The 25,073-nt window shown below is 34.8% G+C and overlaps 1 protein-coding gene across 4 annotated transcripts in view; it reads left to right on the top strand.

Moving 5' to 3' along the window:
- The window catches only part of LOC309607542 (glucoside xylosyltransferase 2), a 153,778-nt gene extending 129,358 nt beyond the window's left edge, over positions 1-24,420 (top strand). For all 4 annotated transcript variants that reach the window (XM_082346173.1, XM_082346174.1, XM_082346175.1 and 1 more), the window contains 7 exons: positions 7,339-7,509; positions 18,027-18,120; positions 19,672-19,709; positions 20,629-20,703; positions 20,959-21,102; positions 22,120-22,409; positions 22,674-24,420. In XM_082346173.1, coding sequence (XP_082202299.1) covers positions 7,339-7,509; positions 18,027-18,120; positions 19,672-19,709; positions 20,629-20,703; positions 20,959-21,102; positions 22,120-22,409; positions 22,674-22,978 — 1,117 coding nt within the window. In that variant the 3' untranslated portion in view covers positions 22,979-24,420. The remainder of the gene's footprint in view (positions 1-7,338; positions 7,510-18,026; positions 18,121-19,671; positions 19,710-20,628; positions 20,704-20,958; positions 21,103-22,119; positions 22,410-22,673) is intronic.
- Positions 24,421-25,073: the final 653 nt, after the last annotated feature.

Genomic DNA, 25,073 nt, shown 5'->3' with positions numbered 1-25,073 from the left:
TGCTCACCATTCTACAGTTCATAGGACATCCGTCTTTGACAAAGAATTATCAGGCTTACAGTGTCAGTGGTGCCAAAATTGAGGGACTACAGGATGAGGGATTGCAAAGGACCTATTCAGACCCAAAAGGAATGTTTTGTGGGTAGTAAACATAGGTAAAAATACTCAGTTTCACTTGCAATGAATGAAAGGCAAATTAAAGTGTTTTTCTACTATTAAATATACAAGAGTTTTGAAAGCATGTAATACTGGAATGAAATAGGTGTTTCTATACTGATGGCACTATAAAGTGGTACAGCATTTCTGAGGGGCTTTTGAATATATGTATGAAAAATGGTGGTTATTAAATAATGGTGCTACCATATGTGATACATATTAAAAATCTTACTTTCAGAGACTACTGGTCCCGTGACAATACCCACAGTGAATATGGTAGGGAAACAAAGGGATATTAATCAAGGATACCCAATTTAAATAAATAAATATTAGTGAAAAAATACACTAAACATGTACTTTAGTAATGACTGCTGGGCACATTATGGACAATTTTCATTGTTTCTGTGTTTTGTAATTTTTTCTGATGACTGTCCTATTTATATAATCAGAAAGGGGGGGGGAGCAGACATCTTTTAAATTTTTAAACTGTAGTAAAAGTTTGTAGTAGCTCTGTCATTTCTCAGACTATTTGCTGAAAAATCTGTCCTTTCCCATATACTGAGTTTCCATTTATGTATGGGTCTGTTTCTGGGCTCTCTGTTCCACTGACATTTTAATGCTTGCTCAATTAATTGATAAAGTATAATATATTTTAAAGGTATAATTATGCAAAAGAAATTATGCAAGGAATATTCTCTTGGTTGGGACCCCACTTGTAGAGGTTTTCTGAGCTAGTGATTTGTAATTTAAAGGAAGTTCTTAAAAATGTCAAGATTTTGTGTAAGCAGTTGTGTTCTGATTTTTGCCCATCTTTATCACTCACGTAATTCAGTATTCATATTAAATTTACTTGTCTTTGTTTGCTCCAGTCAGATAGTTACGACTGAATTCTTTGGCACTTTTAAGTCTCCTGATTCAAAGCCTGTCACCTTGTGTCAGTGATCAGCCCTATTAATTTTCTTTTTGTTTTCATTCATTCATTTTTTCCATATTCCCCTTTGTTTACAAGTGGTACAGTATCTGCTCTCCGTTGGAGATAGTGTAGGGCTCTCCTGTGCTCTCTTCTGTTAGCTTCCCACACAGATTTTGTGTGGAAAGCAATTAGTCTGAATAGGAAGTAATCTTAATAGAATTTGGAACTGTAAGGGGCAACAAGTTAAGATGTGGCTACTGGTCACTAAAATGTTCTAGAACTAGCTGGGAAATAAGAGATGGATTTTTGGCTCTTGAGTCTCTGAAAAATACCTTTAACCTGAGAATTGTGAGGGAAACATGTTTGTTTTATTAGTACTTGAGAGTTCCTGTGGAAGAAAAAGGTCAGTGTGGTGTTTGGAAGGAGGATATATTTATTAGTGATGAGAGTTGTTTTGCCTTCGTAGAGGAGAAACTGCATGAAGGGAAAGAGAAGAAAAGCAAGTGAAGGGAGGTTAAGTTACTTAAAAAAATTAATGAGTAATGAATTTCAGTAAATTCTCGAGTTAATTTTAGCAAAGTAGATTTAAATTCTGAGTATGTATTTTACTTTTGGAGGAAATTTTTATGTGGAGGAGTTGATTCTAAAGTTGAAAACGTGTTTATGTTTCATGAGCATCTGTTTAGAATAATTTTATTTTCATGTGAAAAATAAGGGTTTTTTTGTTTGTTTTATTTTTGTTTTGTAGTTTCTTGTCCTGTGAGTACATTCCTAAGAAAATTATTTCTGTTGCCAAATTTTTAGTTGATTTACTCTTGGCCTGTTTTTGTGCTCACATTACATAATTTTCAGGGAAGCATTTTCTGCTTTTGTTTTTATCAGTTGTGTTACATCAAAAACATTATCTTTCACATTTTATAGAAGCATTTTTTCAATTATATATGGCATAGGAATTTGACTTGCATCTATTGGATCTGATTTAGAGTGTGCTTGATACATTTGGAACTTAAAATACAAATTGTACATAATTCATTTCATTTTATGGGACTTAATTACCATCTGACCTAGAATTGGTGACCTAGAGTCTTTGAAGCTCCTCATAGTTTGCTTTACCTGGTCTCTATCACTCCTTGTCTCCCTATTCCCATTAATGTGTTGCTGCTGTTGTTTGGATGTCATGGGTGGATTCTCAAGCAGTTAGTGGAAAGGTGGGTTAAGAAACCCATGTGTATATGGAAATTCTAATTAATGAAACAGGTTATGACTTAGTGGTTGATTATTAAAACTACAGAAAGATTCTTAATTTAAGAAATGAAAAGTGTAAGACTCCTATTTCAGTACCCTCCCCTGGTGTGTTTAAGTATTAGTTAAATGACTGTAGGGAGTCTAGTGAAATTTAAAGATAAATTTGAGTAACCATTGACAATTGTATACTACTCAGAAATTAATATTAGGCATGTTAGAGATTATAATATGCTGCCTCTGCTTGTTAAATCTCAAATTCCCCTTCCCAAAGAAGATTAGGGAAAGGAGGGAAAATGTAGTCATGCAGTTAGCTTTAGATAATCACCCTCACCATATTTTAAAAATAATAGTAGTAAAATTTACATACGATGTAATTCAGTCATTTAACAGAGTAAGTTGTCAGGTCACACATTAACTCTCTTTAATTTTTTGAGGAACTGCCAAGCCAAACTATTTTCCAAAATGGCTACACCATTTTGCATTCCCATCAACAATGTATAGGTTGCATTCCCATCAACACCATTTTGCACTTCCCGTCAACAGTGTGTAGGTTGCATTCCCATCAACACCATTTTGCACTTCCCGTCAACAGTGTGTAGGTTGCATTCCCATCAACACCATTTTGCACTTCCCGTCAACAATGTGTAGGTTGCATTCCCATCAAAACCATTTTGCACTTCCCGTCAACAATGTGTAGGTTGCATTCCCATCAACACCATTTTGCACTTCCCATCAACAGTGTGTAGGTTGCATTCCCATCAACACCATTTTGCACTTCCCGTCAACGATTGCCCTGCATCCTTCCCAACACTTGTTTGTTTTTTAATTTATTTACTTATTTTTGGCTGCATTGGGTCTTCATTGCTGTGCGTGGGCTTTCTCCAGTTGCGGTGAGCGGGGCTACTCTTCGTTGCGGTGCGCGGGCTTCTCACTGCGGTGGCTTTGCTTGTTGCGGAGCTTGGGCTCTAGGCGCGTGGGCTTCGGTAGTTGTAGTGCGTGGGCTCAGTATTTGTGGCTCACGTGCTCTAGAGTGCAGGCTCAGTAGTTGTGGTGCAGGGGCTTAGTTGCTCCGCGGCATGTGGGATCTTCCCGGACCAGGGATCGAACCCGTGTCCCCTGCATTGGCAGGCGGATTCTTAACCACTGCACCACCAGGGAAGTCCCCCAACACTTGTTTATTGTCCATCATTTTTTTTTAGAAGTATTTGCATATACCTTTATTGGTAATATAAATTGGTATGCACAAGAACGTTTACCAGAATATAGGTTTTAGTGCATTAACTGTGAAAGATAAACGAAATACACGCCCACACACATATATATATATATCTGTCAGTAGAGATTGTCATGCATCTATTCAGTGGACTGAACCATTAGAATAACGAAAGTCAGTATATTTTGAAAATGGAAATGTGAATGACACATTGTTGAATGGAAAAATGTACATAATTCAAACTTCATTTACATAAAATGAAAGAAGTAGTGCATATGAAAATTCATAAATACTCTCTGGAGGATATTAATAATATTAATGATGGTCATGTTGAGGTGAGATTGCCAATGATTTTATATTTTTCCTGTTTTGCTTGGCATATCTACATTGAGCTTTATTACTTTTATAATCAGAAAAAAAGAAGCCTGTAGTTTTTTTTTTGTATTTCATTTTTTAATACAGCAGGTTCTTGTTAATTATCTATTTTTTGTACATGTTGGTGTATATTTGTCAATCCCAATCTCCCAGTTCATCCCCCCTGCCCCAATTGCCCCCCCCCCCCCCCTTGGTGTCAATACATTTGTTCTCTACGTCTGTGTCTCTATTTCTGCCTTACAAACCGGTTCATCTGTACCATTTTTCTAGATTCCACATATATGCATTAATATACGATATTTGTTTTTCTCTTTCTGACTTACTTCACTCTGTATGACAGTCTGTAGCTCCATCCACGAAAAATATGGAACGCTTCACGAATTCGCGTGTCATCCTTGCACAGGGGCCATGCTAATCCTGTTCTGTATTGCTCCAGTTTTAGTATATGTGCTGCTGAAGCGAGCACTGTCCGTCATTTTTATTATAACAACTTTAGTGGGTGTGGAATGGTATCTTGTGGTTTTGATGTGCATTTCCTTAATGACTAATAATGTCAAGCATCTTTTCATGTGCTTATTGGCCATTTATCGATCTTCTGTAATTATGTACCCCTTTAAACAGTAACATCTCGCCCATCCCTTCTTCAGGACCCTGGCATATGCCTTTTTTGCTATCTCTTTGAGTTTGACTATTCTGGATACCTCTTAAAAGTAGAATCAAAATACTTGTTCTTTTGTGTCTGGCTTATCTCACTTAGCATAATGTGTTCAAGATTAATCATTGTTTTAGTATGTGTCAGAATTTTCTTCTTCTTTAAGGCTATGTCCTATTGTATATACCACATTTTGGTTATCTCTTCATCTGTTGAGGGACACTTGGGTAGTTTCTACCATTGTGTATAAGTGAGTTTCATGTGATTGAGTTTCTGTTTTCACCGCTTTTGGGTGTCTAGAAATGGAATTGTTGGATAATATGGTAATTCTTTGATTTTTTTTGAGGAACCGCCATGCTGTTTTCCACAGTGACCCCACCATTTTACATTCCCACAAGCAATGCACATGGGTTTCAGTTTCTCTACATACTTGCCAGGCAGTAGTTGTTATTTTTTGTGTGTGGGGTTTGTTTGTTTTTTTGGATAACAATCAATCTGATGGATGTGGAGTTCTGTCTTACTGTGATTTTTGATATTCATTTCCCTAAATAATGTTGAGCATCTTTCCATTTGCTTGTTGGCCATTCCTATATCTTTGAAGAAATGTCTATTCATGCACATTTTTACTTATTTTTTATTTATTTATTTTTATTTATTTATTTTTGGCTGCGTTGGGTCTTCGTTGCAGCGCGTGGGCTTTCTCTAGTTGTGGTGAGTGGGGGCTACTCTTCATTGAGGTGTGCGGGCTTCTTATTGCGGTGGCTTCTCTTGTTGCACAGCACGGGCTCTAGGCGTGCAGATATGTCAGTTGTGGCAAATGGGCTCAGTAGTTGTGGTGCATGGCCTTAGTTGCTCCGTGGCATGTGGGATCTTACCGGACCAGGGCTCGAACCCGTGTCCTCTCCATTGTCAGGCAGATTCTTAAGCACTGTGCCACCAGGGAAGCCCTGCCCATTTTTAAAATAGAGTTGTCTGTTTTTTTGGTGTTGAGTTGTGGGAGTTCTTTATATGTCCTGGATATTAAAACCTTATCAGATAGATGACTTGCAAATAGTTGCTCCCATTCTGTGGGTTGCCTTTTCACTCTTTGCTGATAGTGTCCTTTGATACACAACTTTTTGACTTTGATACAGCTCAATTTATTTCTCTTGTTGCCTCTACTTTTGGGGGGGGGTGTGTCACAATCTTTTTTATATCAACAGTGGTAGGTTTTGAAATGTCTTGGGAATGTATCGGGAACCTTTGAAGCTCACAGTGAAGAACAAACATTTTCTAGATTTTACATTTTTATTTTGAAGTTGAAATCTTATCAGTGGCCACCAATATTGCAGTTGATTTTCTTCAAGTGATAGACTCACTTGTTCATTTTTGAGGTAATGTCTAGCAATTTTTCTTGGTCTGAATAAGCATTATTTGTTTGACATTCCTTTCAAGTAAAAATGGCTTTCATTCAACCGGCAGCAGTATTTAAATTTTTGTGACTTGAGATGTCCATAATGTTTTGTTATGCAACAGATGACCTTTATGTATACTTCTTATCTTGTTACACGGGATATTAAAAAGATGTGTGTGTTTTCAAAGGTTCAGATTTAATTAAGTTAGTAAATTTGTTTTATTAAACTTTCCAGTGAAACAGGTTTTTTTGTTTTGTTTTAAACTGTGAGTCTCTGTTGATAAAGAAGGTAACGACTACTTCTAGTATGGTTGGGTACTGCATCCTTGATTTGTGCTGAAGTGTTGTCCATTTTACCCACTGCTGCTTTTGCACCTACTGTCATTGAAAAAGTCAACTCTATTCTTATGAAAATAGCTTTGACCTCTTGGGCCTCACTTTGAGAACTGCCGCCTTATTTGTAGGGTTGCTGGATGGGATGGAAGAGTGATTGCAGACTAGCAGTCTTATCTTGCTTAAGTCATCTCCTGTGTAAGAGATCTATCTGCTGCCAGTAATGGTTATAGTGTTTGGAGGAATGGTTGGCCTTCCTGACTCTTGCATCTCCTAGACTTTAGGCTATTTAGGCAGGTGTCACAAAATATCCTTATATTAGTGGTAAAATGTGAGGGAGAGGGGGTAAAAAGATGTCTATATTAAAAGTTCATGAACAGATGTGAAAATTACACAAGGATATTATGTATTTTTTTACTTTGCAGGCTACATCTTGGATAGAACCTATGATATATACCTTTTAAATGACAAAATACTAAAAATTTTAGTTAAAAGCAAAAGAAAAAGGAGAAATTGAAGTTTATTTTGCTATTTAAGAGATAAAAAACAAGAAACATTTACTAGTCTATATAAGCACTATACCTTGGATGTTAAGAGCTTAGGGTATGGAGTCATTCTCATTTGTCCACTTAAAATTATAAATGTAAGGTTGGGCCAATTTCCAATAGCCTCTTTTAAATGGGGACAGTAACGCCTCCTGGGTTAGGTTTGTTATGAGGGATAGATAGAGTCAGAACAAGATAATGTTTTAAAAATGTGGAGAGGGGGACTTAGACAATAAGCTTTCAGCCAGAAGTAGTTAATTTTAAAGATTTTAATCTGATTTAGGTTTTGTTTGGGTCAGGAGTTTGGGAGAATTGGATGGAACCAAGTTGGACCTTGTGAGTCAGATTGATCAGGCGTGGTGCAGGCTACTGAACGAAGACATTTTCACGACTACTTTTCCAGATCTTAATTTTGTCAGCATTAGTGTCATGGTAAATTCTGTATTTGTGCTTTTTGTTCAAGAATTGTGACCCTACGTGGTATTATATATTTTTTAAATTTTTTGCTTATAGGATTCAGTGGTCCCAGTTTAAAGGCTATTTTATTTTCAAACTGGAGAAAGTGATGGATGATTTCAGAACTTCAGCTCCTGAACCAAGAGGTCCTCCCAATCCTAATGTCGAATATATTCCCTTTGATGAAATGAAGGAAAGGATACTGAAAATTGTCACTGGATTTAATGGGTATGCATTTAATTCTACTTTAAAGGTTTAATTTTTAGGAGAACATTAGATTTTTCTCTAAGTTTTGATGTGTCTGGTTGTTTGATAACTGATTATCCATTAGAACAAGTTCTATGTCTTGTGATCTATATAGTAGTTATTGATTTCCAGCTTACAAGTATTTAAAATATTGACAGCTTTTAAAAAAAAAAAAAACTTGAACCACCTTTATGTGGGTCAGTGGCATTTAGACTTTAAATGTGTATGACAGTGGAAACATTAATCAAATATTTTAAAATTTTTTCTTTCTGTTTTATATCTGATATTATAAATCTTTATACTTTGTCTAGAACCTTTCTATCACTCAAATAAGTAACATTTCTTTTAAAATGAAAAGTAACAATTTATGAAAAGATTCTACTTAGTGACTTTTTATTTTAAAACATTTTTTTAGAGTCCCTCTTTTCCCTCCAGTAAGTAACCATTTTTAGCCCTTGGTAAAACATTGTACTGAAAAGTTACTCTCCACTAAAATGAAGCTGACCTTTTAAATTGTGTGTCATACTCTGTGTTATTTTAAATACTTTCTTTTCAGGACTTTATATTTTTAGGGTTCCCTTTATTGAAGGGAAGAAGTATCTGTTAAGTTGAATTGTTCAGTATTTAATTAATTAATTAATTTTTATTTTTGGCTGCGTTGGGTCCCTGCCGCTGTGCGCGGCACCCCCCCAAATCCAGCTGCAGCGAGCAGGGGCCACCTGCCTGCCGTGGAGTGTGGGGGGGGCGCACCGTGGTGGCCTCTCCCGCCGCGGAGCACAGGCTCCAGGCACGCAGGCCCAGCAGCTGTGGCTTGCAGGCTCCAGAGCGCAGGCTCAGTTGTTGCGCACGGGCTCAGCTGCTCCGCGGCATGCGGGATCCTCCCGGACCAGGGATCGAACCCGTGTCCCCCGCACTGGCAGGTGGATTCTCAGCCACTGCGCCACCAGGGAAGCACGAATTGTTCAGTATTTAAATTGGCATTAACAATTTGGAGTGTGGAGTGACAATACCTAATTTAATGAATTGTGGGTATGTTAACCATGAATTCATATTTAGGGGCAGTTTTTATTTGATCACATTTCATTTGTGAGTATTTTTAGGTAGCATAAATGGTCTCATTTTTTTCTTCAGTTACTTAATCACATTGGATTTGCAACAAGATAGTGTAATTCACCTAACCCTTTATTACATGTTAGGTTCTCCTGCTTAACAGTTTGGCTTAAAATATCAAATTCTTAAGCTTTGGTTTTAAGTATGTTCCTAAAATACTTTTCTTTTGGGAGAAATTAAAGCTTTATCATTGAGCTGCTCTTGGGGGCTTGGGGTTGGAGGGAGACTTTATTTTCACTGTGTACCCTATTGTACTGTTGAAAATTATTTTAACTGTATGCATATGTTTACTTATCAATACTAATTTTTTTTTTTTAAAGCACATGCCAAGATGAAGACATGCTATGTATTAGAAGCATACGTAAGATTTACTATTGAATTGAATGTGGTTAAGAATATTTCTTGGGGATGTTTATAAATAGTGCAGAGGTAGTTAGACAGATAGTACTTAGACATTATGGTAACTCATCTTTTACTTCAATAAGTTATGGCTCTCATTTAAAATTACGAGTTATGGTGAAACAGGTTAAATTATACCACTGCTTTGTGGGTGTGAAGCTACTTGTGATTCTGAATTTAGTAATACCATTTTCAATTCTTTCAAATTAAATTGGATGAAACACAGATATGTAGGTATTAAATTAATCTAAATATTTGTATAATGTTTTAATTTGCTAAATAGGTAGTCGACCTACCTCTGAAAATGACTTGAACAGTCATTAAATGCCTAAGCATACATAAACATAATTACTTTTAAAATATTTTTCATCTTTGAACCATAAATACTTTGAATTTATGTTTTTTTCTCTGATTTTTCAGAAAGGCAGTTTACGAATTATTTTTCTTTTTTTTTAATTTTTTTTAAACAATTTTTTTTTTATAAGTACCTGGTTTTTTATTTTTTTTTCCTTTTTGGCTGTGTTGGGTCTTCGTTTCTGTGCGAGGGCTTTCTCTAGTTGCGGCAAGCAGGGGCTACTTTTCATCGCGGTGCGCGGGCCTCTCACTATCGCGGCCTCTCTTGTTGCGGAGCACAGGCTCCAGATGCGCAGGCTCAGTAGTTGTGGCTCACGGGCCCATTTGCTCCGCGGCATGTGGGATCTTCCCAGACCAGGGCTCGAACCCGTGTCCCCTGCATTGGCAGGCAGACTCTCAACCACTGCGCCACCAGGAAGCCCCGAATTATTTTTCTTAATCAGGCAGAATCCAAGTCTTTTTTTTTAATTTTACTTTTTGGCCACACCATGTGGCATGTGGAACTTCCCTGACTAGGGATTGAACCTGTGCCCCCTGCAGTGGAAGTCTGGAGTCTTAACCACTGGACCACCAGGGAAGTTCAGAGTCCAAGTGTTAATCAGTGATACATTAATATTTTTCATTTCAGCCATTTTTGTCTGTATCATAATATATTGGTACATGGTACATAAAAACATGTCTGTAATATTTTTCAAATTTACTTTTGTGTTTGAATAGACATAGATAAGCTGTTGCTTTTAAAAAAATTTTTGCTAAGAGTGGTGGGTAGAAGTAGCATTTTGTTCTTTTTTAGCTAGTTTGAGAGTATGTCCTTGCCAGTATACCTCTCCTGCTATTTGTAATAGATCATCTTTTAAATTATAAAAAACATAAGTATGTTCATAGTTTTAAAAAGATCCCCAGTTGTCCTAGGAATATATAAAGAAAATAGGAACATGTTATATGCTAGTTGTATTTTACTTTTAGAAGAGCTTTGAAATCTTCTTTATATCAGTACATTTACAGCTGTGTCTTCTGTTTGTCTGTTTATTTGAAATGGCAGCATTATTTTCTGTTATGTGAACAGATTATATGTATATAGTTCATTTTCTCTGTTCCCACTGGTGATGGGCATTTATTTTTTGGCTGTTACAGGTAGTGCTTGTAGTGAGCCTCCTTGTAAATACGTTTTTGTGTTGATGAATGTCATATGTTGAATATATGTGTAGATGGTGTTGCTTTTTTTTTAATTTGTAGAAAAGGAGTTGCTAGGTCATGGTGTATGCACACTTAAAATTTTTATTAATATTGCCAAATTGACCTCAAAATGTTTTCATTTATGCTTCTATATTTATATAAATGCACATAGTTTATCTCTTCAGTATTTTTGTGGGTATGTACGTGAATTTGTGTCTCTCTGATTGCAAGTGAAATTGAACATCCATGTCCTTAATGACTCTTTTATGAATTGTGGTTTCATATCTGTTTTTTTTGTTTTTTTAAATCTTTTGGTGATTTTCTTATTGGTAACTTCATTTTGTTGTTTTTGTTTTTTGCTTTTAATTAGTGAAAGCTCTGTGTTAAATGCTTCAAAATATTTTGGCATGGGGACTTCCCTGGCGGTCCAGTGGTTAAGACTCCATGCTCCCACTGCAGGGGGCACAGGTTCGATCCCTGGTCAGGGAACTAAGATCCCATGTGCCGCATGGTGCGTATATCTTAAAATACATATATTGGCATGAAAAGATTATCTGTTTTCTAAAATTAGTATTGTCAGTATATAAATATTCCCTCTTTAAAGCGGAAATTGTCCATTCACTTGTTTGCTTGACTTCCTGAACTGTCAGATTCTGGACACCAGGGGGGACTATCTTTTCCATATAAGGCCTAGCACAGTGAATGCCTGAACATAGTAGGTTTTCAAACAAACAGGTGTTGAATGAGTGAGTGAAAGGAATAAAAGCATGTTTCTATATCTGTATTTTGTTTAATGGGGCAGGGTAGATAGAATTACATAGTTGAATGCTTAAAGTTCTTTAAAAATTTTTTTTAGTCATATTTTCTTGTCCTTTTAAAATTACTTTTGAACTTTAAAATTTTATAGGGGAAGATGGATTATAGCTACTCTCCAGAACTGAAGTTACAGTTTCTTAGGTGAGAAACACCAAAAATTAAAAATTAACGAAATTAGAAACTTCAATGAATGGTCGGTTAAAAGACAGTTGCCGTTTTATGCCCTCTATGTGGGTTTATAATGAACAAGAGTATATGTAGGCTTACTCAAACTGAGGCCATTTATGAAAATCCTCTTCCTGTCTTAGACGCCATGAATATAATTTAGAAATTGCTTGTAGCTAGTAGTTCATTCCTATAATGGTACACAGAGAGAGATTTCGAGAGGTAGAGAGAATAACTTACATTCCTAGTAGTTTTAAAAAGATTATTTTAAATCCTAATTACTGAAATGGAACAATAATGAATATAAATTAATTACTTAAGTCTTCCTCCACCTTTGACAGTCTGTTAGACATAAGCCCTCTCTAAAATAAGCAGTAAGTTTCACTTATTGTGGGTAGTTGCCTAAAACGGCATGGCTGTGTATTTATGAGGGGTTCTAGGCACACTGCACAACTACTTGATACCTAAAAATCTTTGTTACATCATCTCTAAGGCGTCCAGGGCATATCTTTTGGCATGATTATAGTCTGACTATAGAATTTCTTCTCTAAAGTTATTTTAAAAAAATTTTTTTAACATCTTTATTGGAGTACAATTGCTTTACAATGGTGCGTTAGTTTCTGCTTTATAACAAAGTGAATCAGCTATACATACACATATATCCCCATATCTCCTCCCTCTTTCGTCTCCCTCCCACCCTCCCTATCCCACCCCTCTAGGTGGTCAGAAAGCACCGAGCTGATCTCCCTGTGCTATGCGGCTGCTTCTCACTAGCTATCTCTTTTACATTTGGTAGTGTATATATGTCAATGCCACTCTCTCACTTCGTCCCAGCTTATCCTTCCCCCTCCCCGTGTCCTCAAGTCCATTCTCTACGTGTGCGTCTTCTAAAGTTATTTTAATGTACATAATTAACTAGATTTTGCTTAGTCCTGAAAACTTTCACGCGATTGTTTTATATGCATGTGTGCACAAGTGTAGATATCTTGTAAGTTTCTGCACCTGAGAGTTTGCCTCTTCATACTTTTTTTTTTTTAAAGGTTCATATACAAGGTTTTTAATACTTTAAAATCTGGATTGTAGATATAAAACATTTACTCCTTTTTTGATTTTGTATTGTTTGCTTTACAGTTAGCTCAGATTATTCAGGGATGGAATGGGTTCCAGCCTTTTGTTACTTTGTTCCTTTACTCCTTTTACCTATTTTATTGCTTGCTGGAATTTCTGCTCCTCTGTTGAGAAAAATAGAGTTATTGCATTTTTTATTAGTTATTTGTGCCAGTATTTGTTGAGCATATTGAATCCTTTAGCTGAAATTTGTTTATTTCTTTTTCTTTACTCCCTTTCTTAGCATAACTAGTTGAGAATCGGAATTGTTTAGTACCCTTCCCTCCTTATTCTCCTTCCTGCCTTGCCTTGTCTGGTGGTAATAGGGTTTGATGTGATGCTCTCTATAATAAAATTTTATAATTGAAAGAGAGGAAATAAACCTGCTGTATTAAAAAAAAGAGAGGAAATAGCAGAAACCTAATTAATTTTTCTTAACATTTTTATTTGAGGCAAGTAAAGTAATTCAGGCACTGTAGAAGATGGTTAACTTGATTAAAAGTGTTGACAATTGCTATAGATTTGTTTTGGAATGGGGAATGGTATAGAAAGATACTAGTTTACGGTTATTTACCATTATTGTAAGAGGCTAATTCTTCATTTTCTTAATTTTCTATACTTGCCATTTTACAGTGCTGTTTTCAGTAAATCTCAATTACTAACATTTGATTTGAGTTGTAAAATATATGCGTATGAATATTTATGTTGTGTATATTGATACAGATGTTAAATAAAGCCTGATCCAGAAAGAGCATATTGTTTTAGGTCAGATAATATCACAAGATTCCAGTGGTGATTTCTGACTTCTGTAGGACTTAAGAGTAAACAAAACTTAACCCATTTAACCTTTGATATCTAAGAGATATATAAGTTAATTTCTACTTAAATAGTTCAGGTCAAACGAGTAATTCTGTTAACTAAGACACAGTATAAATGTGGTCATTAATAGAAAATAAAGATGTGGTAAAAATCACATCTTTATGCATTAAAAAAAAGTGATTGGTTGTTTTAGCAGTTTTTAAATAGGATGTCTGGTTTTGTGGTTATCTCTTTAGCCTTTTACTTTAATGGCTTCTGTGTTTTATACTCCTTTATCTTTTTTTATGAGGAACGTTGCTTATATAATAACATAAAGGCAAGATATAGGTTATCTGATTTTTAAAATCTTAGACTCTGAATGAAATGTGCATTTCTTTTTTTCTGGATGCCTTCTTAATACCTTGGTATATATCCAGAATATTGGCACATCTTGATGATCAAACCTTTAAAAAGACGAAGATAAATCAAAAACAAAACATAAATTTTAGTTACTTAGAGTCTTTCTCAAGTTAAAATACAGGGTAGAAAATTCTATCTTTAGGGCTTAGTGTTAGTGTTTAAAATTTCTAATTTGTGCTTAGATGTCTTTCTCTGATGTTCAGCAGCTTTCTTGGTATTTGAATCCCCATAGGTTTTAGATATACAAGACTTGGTCTTTTTTTTTTTTAAGTCAGTAGATGGGGACAGATTGCAGTCAAATTCAGGTATATAAGCAATGTAAAATGTGTGATCCTATTTCATCAGGGTTAGTTACTTTCTTTGGAATGAAAAATAATTTTAAAAAAATTATTTATTTAATTTTGGCTGCATTGGGTCTTCGTTGCTGCATGCGGGCTTTCTCTAGTTGTGGTGAGCGGGGGCTACTCTTCGTTGTGGTGTGTGAGCTTCTCATTGAGGTGGCTTCTCTTGTTGCAGAGCATGGGCTCTAGGCGTGCGGGCTTCAGTAGTTGTGGCGCGAGGGCTCAGTAGTTGTGGCTTGCGGACTCTAGAGTGCGGGCTCAGTAGTTGTGGTGCACGGGCTTAGTTGCTCTGCGGCATGTGGGATCTTCCCGGACCAGAGCTTGAACCCGTGTCCCCTGCACTGGCAGGCAGATTCTTAACCACTGCGCCACCAGGGAAGTCCTAAAAAGAATATTTTTAAAAACATTTTTTGCTTTGTTTCACTGTAGTTGGTCTTTGGAGGGTTTGTGCCTTCTCACAATCTACATTAAAGGTCAGATGGGATCAGGATGATGATAGGAACTAAGATTTATTGAACACTTTAAAATATTTCAGGCCTTAAGTGATTTATATGCATGATGTCGTATTCAGTGCTCATGATAATCACACGAGAAGTGCACTTTCAGAATCTCTCTTTTCCAGAAAAGGACATGAAGGCTTTAAAGAGGTAAATTCGACTCGGGCAAGGTGTCCCAGTGGGCTAGCCAGTATTTTTTTTTAAGCCACACTGCCTTATATGTAATTTGTGCATTAAAGTGGACTGGTTGATAGCGTTCTGTACCATTTCTGAGTAATACAATTTGAAATACTTAATGTTTTTTTTAAGTTTTATTAGATATTGTAGACATAGGTTTTTTTGGTTTGCTTAATAAAATGCAAGCTAGTCATATCCTTTTTAAAAGTTTTTTTCTTTCAGTTCCTTATATAATCTTAGTTTTCATCTTATGATGTGGGTAAATAAGGTAATATATTGGTGACATCTTGCAGAGTAAACTGACTGCATTTTATTTTAAATAACCCAAAATACTTTTCTACTAAATTACAATGCATCTTTGCTAATGAACATCCTCCCCCGTTCTCCCGTTTTCGGGATTCTGGTTCATGCTTTTCGTTGAGAGTTAGCAGCATGCATTTTTGCTTTTTTTTTCTTCTTAGCATGTGTCTTAATTTAGCTAGTGATATTTATTGGGTAACGCGTTAATATTCTCCAGAGTTAGAATAAAATATCTTGTGTGCTTATGTGTAATGAAGAGTAACAGAAAGCAGAACTTTCATATAGTTGTACCAGGCGTTCATTTGGGATTTATATGGTTTATTCTTACACCTCCTTTTAAAGACCCACCTTAAATTAAGTGTTCCCACATTTATCCTCGATTCCCTGGCATACAGTTTATTCTGTCTCCGTAGCACTGTATACACAATTGTATTAGCATTTCTTGTTGTAATTGGGTTGTTTTTAATTGTAATTATTACGTGTCTGTCGGGTCTGCTATCGAGTAAATATGAATATTTCTGCTTCATAGTAGGCTCTCATGTTTACTTAAAAGGTTAAAAAGTACAAACTTTATGAAGAGATCTTCAATGCAGTTGTCAGAATTATAATATTGTTTCCAGTGGATACTTTGATTTGCAAGTAATGTTTGTGTTTTAAGCCTGTTCACTTGAGGGAGAGTTGTATAACATTTTAGTGCCATCTATTGGACACTTGGTAAAATGACTTTAAAAGCTTCTGAAAGTGTCTAAGAATAAACTCATTTTGTCATAGGCTGACATGGTTATGCAAACATAATACATTTTTCCTCATAAAGCAGTATTAATATTCACCCACGCATACAGTGTTAATAATTGACTAACATTTTACCTACCTTCCTAGAGAAAATTAGCCAAAACATTTAGTGTAAAAACATTGTTAAGCAGGGAGTTGGAAGATACACATCTTTTAAAGTTAATTTTAAGAGAAAGTACTAGTATCAGTGTGTGAAAGAAATTTAGTTGGAGGAATAGACCTAACTAGACAATGTCTGTTTAAGTATTTGCTGGTTAAATAGTATTCGAATGTTCTTAACACTGGGTGCTATTTTGCTAATTTTTGAAAAATGTGTAAAAACTCCTTTTTAATTTTAGTATCACTCTGAGGTCATTAATGAGGGAATAGCATTTGGAAGTGTGTGTGTGTTTAGGATTTGGAAGGTAGTGAACTCAAAGAGGGGCTAAGGTACAGGTATACCAGTAATATTTTGAAATCCATGATGGTACTGCATTTCAGATATATATGTATATAAATAAATTATATATTGACTATCTTGTATGTGAAGATATCCTGCCATTAAGAAGCTTTCAGTCAAATATGAAAAAAGACAGTTTGGAAAAAAACAAAGATAATTAGTTTTGACAGTGTACTTTACTATGAATTTTAAGAAGAAAAAAACATTACTCTTTCTCAGAAACCAAAGAACTTTCCTATAGCAGTCTTGATTAATATCAGAAGTTGTTCTGTATTTCTGGTTGCTTCTGAACATTTGTGATAATGAGACACATGTTTCGCCTCTTAGTGCTCAATCTTTTGGCAGAATGATAGTTTTCTGACTTTTAGGCTTTGATATACGACTTGAGAGAAGATTGATACTTGGTCTGTCGCATAACTAAAATATTTGTTTTCATATGAATAATATTTATTTTATAGCTTTTCAAAATTTGTCATAGGTCGTATATTGAATTTTTAAAAGAACATAAGAATAGTGTTGGTGCTAAGAATACGAGAACTAAACATCGTTTGTCCAACTAGAAAATAAACATTTACGATTTTACGTATGTGCGGTGTAGTGGAAGGGAGAACATGGGATTTGAAGTTAGAGAGACTGGGTTTTTGAGTCCTGCATTATTAATCACTAGTGGCCTTACTTTGTGGGGGGGAGAGAATTTTGTGTCGATCTGCCTGTAAACGTTTAGAAATAACTTTGTGAATAATAACTCTGTTAATCTGAGGCTTTGTAATTGTCTTTATAAGGAGAATAAATAGATTTGTGTGGCAAATAACTGAAGTCTAAAGTTTACGTTTACACTTTTTAGCTGCACTTGCAATCTCTCTGCTCACATGTTTGCTGTTCATATTGTAACTCTCAGGAATGCTAATAGTGTGTGAGATAAACACTGCTGTTTATAACATGATTTTAGGTCCAATTTATGTTTCAGTTTTGTATTTTTTGTGATCAAGTGAAAATTTGATTGTGGTTGAAGTATTTGGTAAACAATAAGGTACCTACCAAAATATTGAGTGTATTTGTATGTATTTTAAGTTTGATGAAACACGTAGGTTGTACATAAAATTTTAATTATGGAGCATAACTATATTTATAATACTTCTTCACTGGAATCACTTGTCTTATTCTGTCTGATAACAAAACATTTGTAGTTTTATTTGAACACTAAAAAAATCTTTGTGTGCAAAAGAATACGTGAGAAAGTTTCTGTATTTAAATAAACTCTTACTTGATTATTATTTGTGTTGCCTCTCTTGTAAACTTAAAATTGAATTGTCAGAATTAAGAATGTTAAAATTTTTTCTCAGTTTTGAAGCTTTCTGTTAATTTTGAATGTTCTTTTTTATTGCTTTTTAAGGCAAGGGAGGGAACATTGTTTTCTTTTAAAATAAGAGGACAGGTGTGCTTATTGCCTTGCCTATTTTTAAGTGACTCATCCCTTCATTTGTAGCATTTTCTTTTGTAGCCTAACACAGGGGTGACTAGATAAAGCTTGAAATAGCAGGAGTAATAATGTTCCTAATTTTCTTGATAATTAATGACCTCAAACTATAAAATTATATTCTTTTGCAGTATACCTTTTACTATTCAGCGACTATGTGAATTGCTCACAGATCCAAGGAGAAACTATACAGGAACAGACAAATTTCTCAGAGGAGTAGAAAAGGTATATATTTTATTATTGGAATTATATTAAACTGTAGCATAATAGATTTCAGAAAAGAACTTTGAGTAGGCTCTGTTTCAGGCACCTTTTCTTGAAATAGGTTTCTCAGCCTACCTGAAGTTTTTCCCAATTTGCTTTCCAAATTATGTCCTAAGTTTCAGAGAAAGATTTAATAGGAGGGAGGCGGAGGAATGCTTGAGGTCAGTTAAGCTTGGGAAAAGCAGTTTATTATTGTCTCGTGGAAATTCTTAGTGTATCTTAACATATTAATAGCTCCAAGAAGTTCTATAATTGATATTTTAATAATAGAGGGTTTTGCAAACGTGTTTACCCACAGAATTCATTTCTTTAGTTCTGGAGTTCAGAGGTGCACAACTTGGAAAATCGCTAATACACAGCATTTAAGTTAGATATTGAGAAGAATATATATCATGTTTAAGAATAAGAGAAGCATTAGGTTTTTAGTGGGTGAGGGGATGTTAAAGGGGCAGGGCATTCTGGACAAAGGAAACAGTCTGAGAGAATGAAAAGCAAGACAGACTTGTCTGGAGTGAAAAATGAATGAAGGAGCCCCATGGGAACCAAGATTGTGGACCAGTGGTTTTGTTAAAACCATTGGTTTTAGTGATTGATCCTAAAACATAGTCTAGTGTTATTTTAAGGTTCTAACTGAAGTTCAGTTTATTTTACCCTTGGAGCAGGAATCCAAAATCATTACCTAGTGAGTTATAATAGATCTTAGGGCCTCACTGGATTAATGTGTTTTGTTGAGCTTCTGTACCTTCAATTTAGTAAGATTCCTGAAGGGCAGGAAACTGAGATGGTTCTTCAGTACATACTTTCAGTTCAGAGACTTTCAGTAATTCCACTTGGGCAATCTTTGGATAACGAGGCAGTGTCACAGTAATCATAGCTGTGTGACCATGGACCAGGTACATAACCTAAGTCTCAGTTTCCTCATCTGTATAGTGTGGATCATAATGAGGCTGTGAGGAGGATTAAATGTAAAAGCACTTACTTTGGCTCAGCAAACTTTCAATGAATATTGACTATTAATAAAGTTATTGTTACCAGGAAGATTATATTATATAAAAGGTTTGAGTCTCTTTCCTTGAGGTATATCATGCTCTACATCAAGCTTTTGATTGGGTACTGCTTTAAAAGGAAGTTCGTTATAGTAGGCCTAAATACTTCAAACTCTAAATATCTTGGTGTGATTCTGTCTCAAATAAGAGACCGTGGTTCTATTCTATTACCTGTAATACATAATGTGAGGGCTCTAAAGTAACTAGAGTAGAGTAAAAAAAAAAAAAAATGAGGCTGGCAAAAAACAAATAGTTTAGTGGGATATTAAGAGTTTGGTCTTTCGCTATTGTTTCAGTTTTCATTGCTTGATTAGAGATTTTTATTTTTAGCCATTTCTTTTATTGGTAAAAATGTAATAAAATGGAAACTTAATACCAGGGAGATTTTGAGAAATTAAAAACAAATAATTAAACTTTATTTTGTGGTACTTCTCCTCATATTAATCACCAGTTTTTGTTATTGCAGAATGTGATGGTTGTTAGCTGTGTTTATCCTTCTTCAGAGTAAGTATAGAGATTTTTCTTTTTCTAGTATATTCTAATTATTAAATCATTTCTAATGTATTAGTCTTAAAAATAGGTTGCATTTATTTTATATGTAATTAAGCATGATAACATTTGTAAATGCTTATGAAACTACCATCCAGTCCTCAAAGTAGAGTATTACCAATAACATTACCTATATGTTTTTCCAGTGAGAAAAGATTTGTATTAAAGAGATTCATGATTTACTGCAGTCTTAACACTGTTGGATTTATGTACTGTCTGGACCCTGGTATCCCTTCTGAGACAGGTCATTTCTAGGACATAATTCTTAGGTTTGTAATAGCTACTTGATGACATCGCTCTTCATGATGGAAAATTATTTCCAGTTGCTAAGATTTACATAGTAAATTAAGGTAGCAGTTTAGGGCACACTCCTTGGCACCACTGGTATTTTATTATGGGTGGATGTCCTGGGATTGCAGGAGATTTAGCATTGTCCATGGCTCACACTGAATGCCAGTAGCGTCCACCACTTCCCATGAAAAATTTCTTTAGACGTTGCTATATGTCCCCTGGGGATGCGGAGTGAGGGAAGGGGGATTGTTGGAAGATGTTTCTTTAGATGTTGCTATATGTCCCCTGGGGATGCGGAGTGAGGGAAGGGGGATTGTTGGAAGATGTTGCCCCCTGTTGAGAAACACTGGTTTAATGGTTAAAATATCTGATTTCATAGACCAATAACGGTGAATTTGTTTTAGAACTCTTGAAGAATGTACCTGTATATTGTTAAATAACATACTAAGATAATCCCATAGTTATTTTTCTTAGAAGTCTTTCATTTGGTTCTGTGACAGATCTTACAAAAGATCTTTTAGACCCGTGATTCTCATCAAAATTAAAGAATTAAACTGTCCATAAAAGTGTTTTTTTCTTGTAGGAAGAACAATTCCAGTAGTTTAAATCGAATGAATGGTGTTATGTTTCCTGGAAATTCACCAAGTTACACTGAAAGGTGAGATTATTGATTTTTATTATTCAAAGAGTTGCAGTTTCTTAATTTTGGGTAGGAAATTCAATATACTTTTTAAGAATTGGGAATTTTATGGCGGGTTAGGATATACCAAACAGAATTAGTTAATTTGGTAACCCATGGTTCTGAAAGTCAAAATTAAAGAAAATGTTTCTGTGATATGTTCATATAAACAAACCTTGGGAGGGATGACTTTTTACAAAAATGGGAAAATGATGTTCATTTATTTTACCGTAGGTCTAATATAAATGGACCTGGAACACCCAGGCCACTTAATCGACCAAAGGTTTCTTTGTCAGTCCCCATGACAACAAATGGCTTACCTGAGAGCACAGACAGCAAAGAGTCAAACTTAAAGCAAAATGAGGACAAAAATCACAGGTTTGTATGTGATTTATATTTAAAAGAAAACATGTTTTCCAAAAGAGTTAACATTTATTGATAGTTTTTCAGCCCTCATTATTTATTATTTACAATTTACTGTTGTTTTGAGGGGTAGAAAAGGTTTTAATGCAGTTAAAAGGGGCTGCAGCTTTTTGCAGCCTTAGCACATGCTGACGATGGGCAGAGAAAAGACTTAAACTGCTAATTTGGGGAGATTTTATTTATAATAGGGTGTTACGAAAGTGGTCATGATACATTTTTTTCTTCTTTTTGAAAGTTACTTGAAAAGAGAAGATTTATAAATGATTTGAAATTTTGTGAATCATTTCTCATTGTAGATCATAAAAGGAAACCTTTTTATTTATATCCCATCTCAAATTTTGTACATCACATTAAGGGAAGGAACACTGAATGAGTGAGAGGAATTAAAGAGTATTGGTCTGCCTGGACAAAAGGGTCTTATCAGAACTGATTTCTTAAATTGGTGATGATGCAGAAAGGTGTCTTATGTTCTGACTTACTCAGGAATAATGAGCATCTTATCTACAGCTTACTCTCATATGGTTCAGAAAATTACTAATGACAATAAGAATAAACAGAGATGGAGACAGGGTGATGTAGCAAATGCAGTGAGTTGCTAATTAAGGGGATCTGCTTTAGGGGGATATGATCGTTCTTTTTCTGTGAGTTTAAAAATATTTCACAATAAATTATTTAAGAAAAAAAAAAGAGTATGTCCCTGTGGAAGACTTGTAGTTTTATTATAGGAGGACATTTAACTTACTGGAGAATTGAACAGAAAGGTCATGTAACTTATTGACAAGTTGCTAGCGGGAAATATTTATTAAACAGTTTAGGTGTCCTCGAAATTATTCTCTTGTGTTTTTCTTTGCCCAGATGTTATAATTTAACTTTGACACTGAAATACAGTTAAACATTATTAGACCTTAAAAATGAGAATGTAGATGATGAAGAAACAGTCTTATTAATGACACTTTAAAACAATATTTACAGTGACTCTTCGACATCTGAATCAGAAGGTTCCTCAGTGAGCCCTATAAAAAATAAACATCCAGATGAAGATACTGTGGAAGCTGAGGGGCATGAGGTAAAAAGACTCAGGTTTGACAAAGAAAGTGACGTCAGAGAGATGGCCAGTCAAACATCTTCCAGTGAAATTTCTTCAGTTATGGTAGAAGAAACAGAAGCTCCATCTTCATCTCAGAATAAAGACAAAGAAAGTAGTTGTACCAGGCAGCACTGTACAGAAGAGGATGAAGAAGAGGATGAAGAGGAAGAAGAAGGTATTTAGAGACCATCTGTAAAAGGGTGGAGTAAGGAGATCCTCAAATTCTTGTACTTCATTTTTGCGTGAAAGAATTTAACATAATGGAACTCCTTATAATGCTGATGTTGGGCTTTTCTCCCACCTGTATGTGTTCGTTCTATAGTTGCTGCTGAGTTTCAGGGATATGATTTGAACTGTAGAGTATCAGAATTCATGAAACTTAACTGTGGAGGTATTTTGAAAATCAAATTTAACTACAACAACATTTGCTTATTTTTAGAGTCTTTTATGACATCAAGAGAAATGATCCCAGAAAGAAAAAATCAAGAAAAAGAATCTGATGATGCCTTAACTGTGAATGAAGAGACTTCTGAGGAAAATAATCAAATGGAGGAATCTGATCTGACTCAAGTTGAGAGAGGTTTACATTCTGAAGGTAGTGAAAATACAGGCCCTGTAAGTAGTTCCAATTGCCATGAAACGGAAGAATTAATAGGATCCAATTCCAGTAAAACTGGAGAGGTTCTCTCAGAATCATCCATGGAAGCCGCAGAAGTCACAGATGAGCCAATGGAGCAAGACTGACTGTTGAGAAGTATTTAGGTGCAGTAGTTTACGTGCGGTTCTGGGTTACACTGTATAAAACTGTTACGTAATAACGTTGGACCTTTAGTTTTACAAGAGAAGCAGGTCGTAAAATAAAGTACTTTATGGGATAAATCCTGAAAGAGTTGTACATGTAAGAACTGTGAATATCAGCTCCTCTGGGTCCTGCTTACCGCTGACTTTTTTTGGTCTGGTCAAATCAGTGGTTTGTGTATAGATTTTTTTTTTTTTTTTAATTTAGAGTTAAAAATTTTAAACTGGAAGATAATTATAATTTTGAAAACTTTTGGAGATTATCACATTTAGTTTATACATATGCAAGAAAGCTTTTTGTCTTGTCTCTTTCTGACAGCTCTAGCAGTTTTCATATTTTGGTCATAGTTTCAACATTTTAACATGTGAATTATAGGGTTTCATGTTGGTTTCCAGATTTTATTGTTTGACTATGTACTATGGAACTTTAAGTCATATATACATATATATATATTATTCTAAGGGGGGAAATGTTATATTTTTCTTTTTCTATAAGAGATGAATACAGTGGATACTTTTTCTATTGGTAATGATTGAGTTCACCTCTTTCAGAAGACAGTTTCTTTCTCTTCTGAGTAATTCAAATAAAATCTGGCCCTTGTGAAACCCTGGAAATCTTAAGTCTGTTGAAATACCAGGTTAAACACATTCCAAGAGATCTGTTCAAACTAAAATTCTTTTGTATACTTCTGAGGTGCCTGAGAAAAAGACTTCATTATTTATGAGAAAATGTGCTTTATCTTGGAAATTGTGTTCAAACATTAGCTTACTATTTTATAGAATGAATGCTTATAAAGCTGACACGAGACCATCTCAGAAGAACCAGGCAGGTTCCTTTACCTTTTGCTTGCTTTTCTGAACAGTGTGAATACTACACATTTCTTTCTAAATTATTCTAGAGTATACAGATGTCAATGGTATGAAACACCACTGTACTGGAAGAATTAATATATTACTTTAGTAATGTACCGGAGCTAAATGACTGAAGCTTTAGGGGTACATAAAAACCACCGTAATTTGTATGACATTTTGAAGTGAATTAAATATTTTTGAACATGCTTCTTCGACAGCCAGTGTTATATTTTTCAGATCAACACAAAGCACAATGGTTATTCTAAACTCAATATTTTCAAATTCACATAATTTAAAGTCATGCAAGCTGCAATTTCCCTGTCTAAATTACTGGCTGCCAAATTTATACCTGTTTCTTCAGCTGTACCTTTTGATATTTAGAATTTTTAAATTTCTGTAAAGTAGATTTTGTAGAATGTAATGTGTTCACTGCCTTTGTGAAGCGGTATATAATTGTATAATTTCTGTGTGTAAACTGAATGCTTGGGCTTTCAATACAGTATTCATATAAAGCAATAAATATTAATGTTATGAAATATTTGAGTACATTTTTATCAAAATATATAAGAATCCCTTTTTTTAATTTCAGATACCTGAAGTACACAGATGAACTTATAAAACTGATGCAAACATTTTCTGACACTGTATCATATGCTCTGGGGTGATTTGGGCGGCAACCACAAGTTTTGCATTTTGCCTACTTCAGTTGCTATGACTAAAAATACCAAAATGAGTTGGCTCCGTTTATGTCTGTAGGATATGATACTACTGACTGACTTGACTGTCAGGTTTACAGCAGCTAGATGATATATTTGTGAATATGTCTCATAGTTGAAATAAAAACTGAGTATTGATTTACTTACTGTTATCCAAGAGGGGAAAAAAAAATCACACATTGTAAATTTTTTTAAAAAATTTTGCAGAAATGTTAAAATGAAGCAAATTTTAAATGTGACATTCATTTGTAGTGACCTCTTCTTTATTTTCTTGAGGGATATTTTGCCAGTGAGAGCAGATTTTAAACATTTTAAGTTTAGAAATTTTGAAATTTTCTTTAGAATATTTATGAAATTATTGTCAATAAACCTATTCTTTAAGATCCTGTGACCTTTTGATATTTTTTATTTTAATTGTGCCATGGACCACTTTTAAACTGATTTACTTTTGTTAAATATAAGTTGAAGATTTA

This window comes from Balaenoptera borealis (genome assembly GCF_965194805.1).
Source record: "Balaenoptera borealis genome assembly, chromosome: 12".
Classification (NCBI taxonomy): Eukaryota; Metazoa; Chordata; class Mammalia; order Artiodactyla; family Balaenopteridae; genus Balaenoptera; species Balaenoptera borealis.
This window is presented reverse-complemented; position numbering and strand designations above follow the sequence as displayed.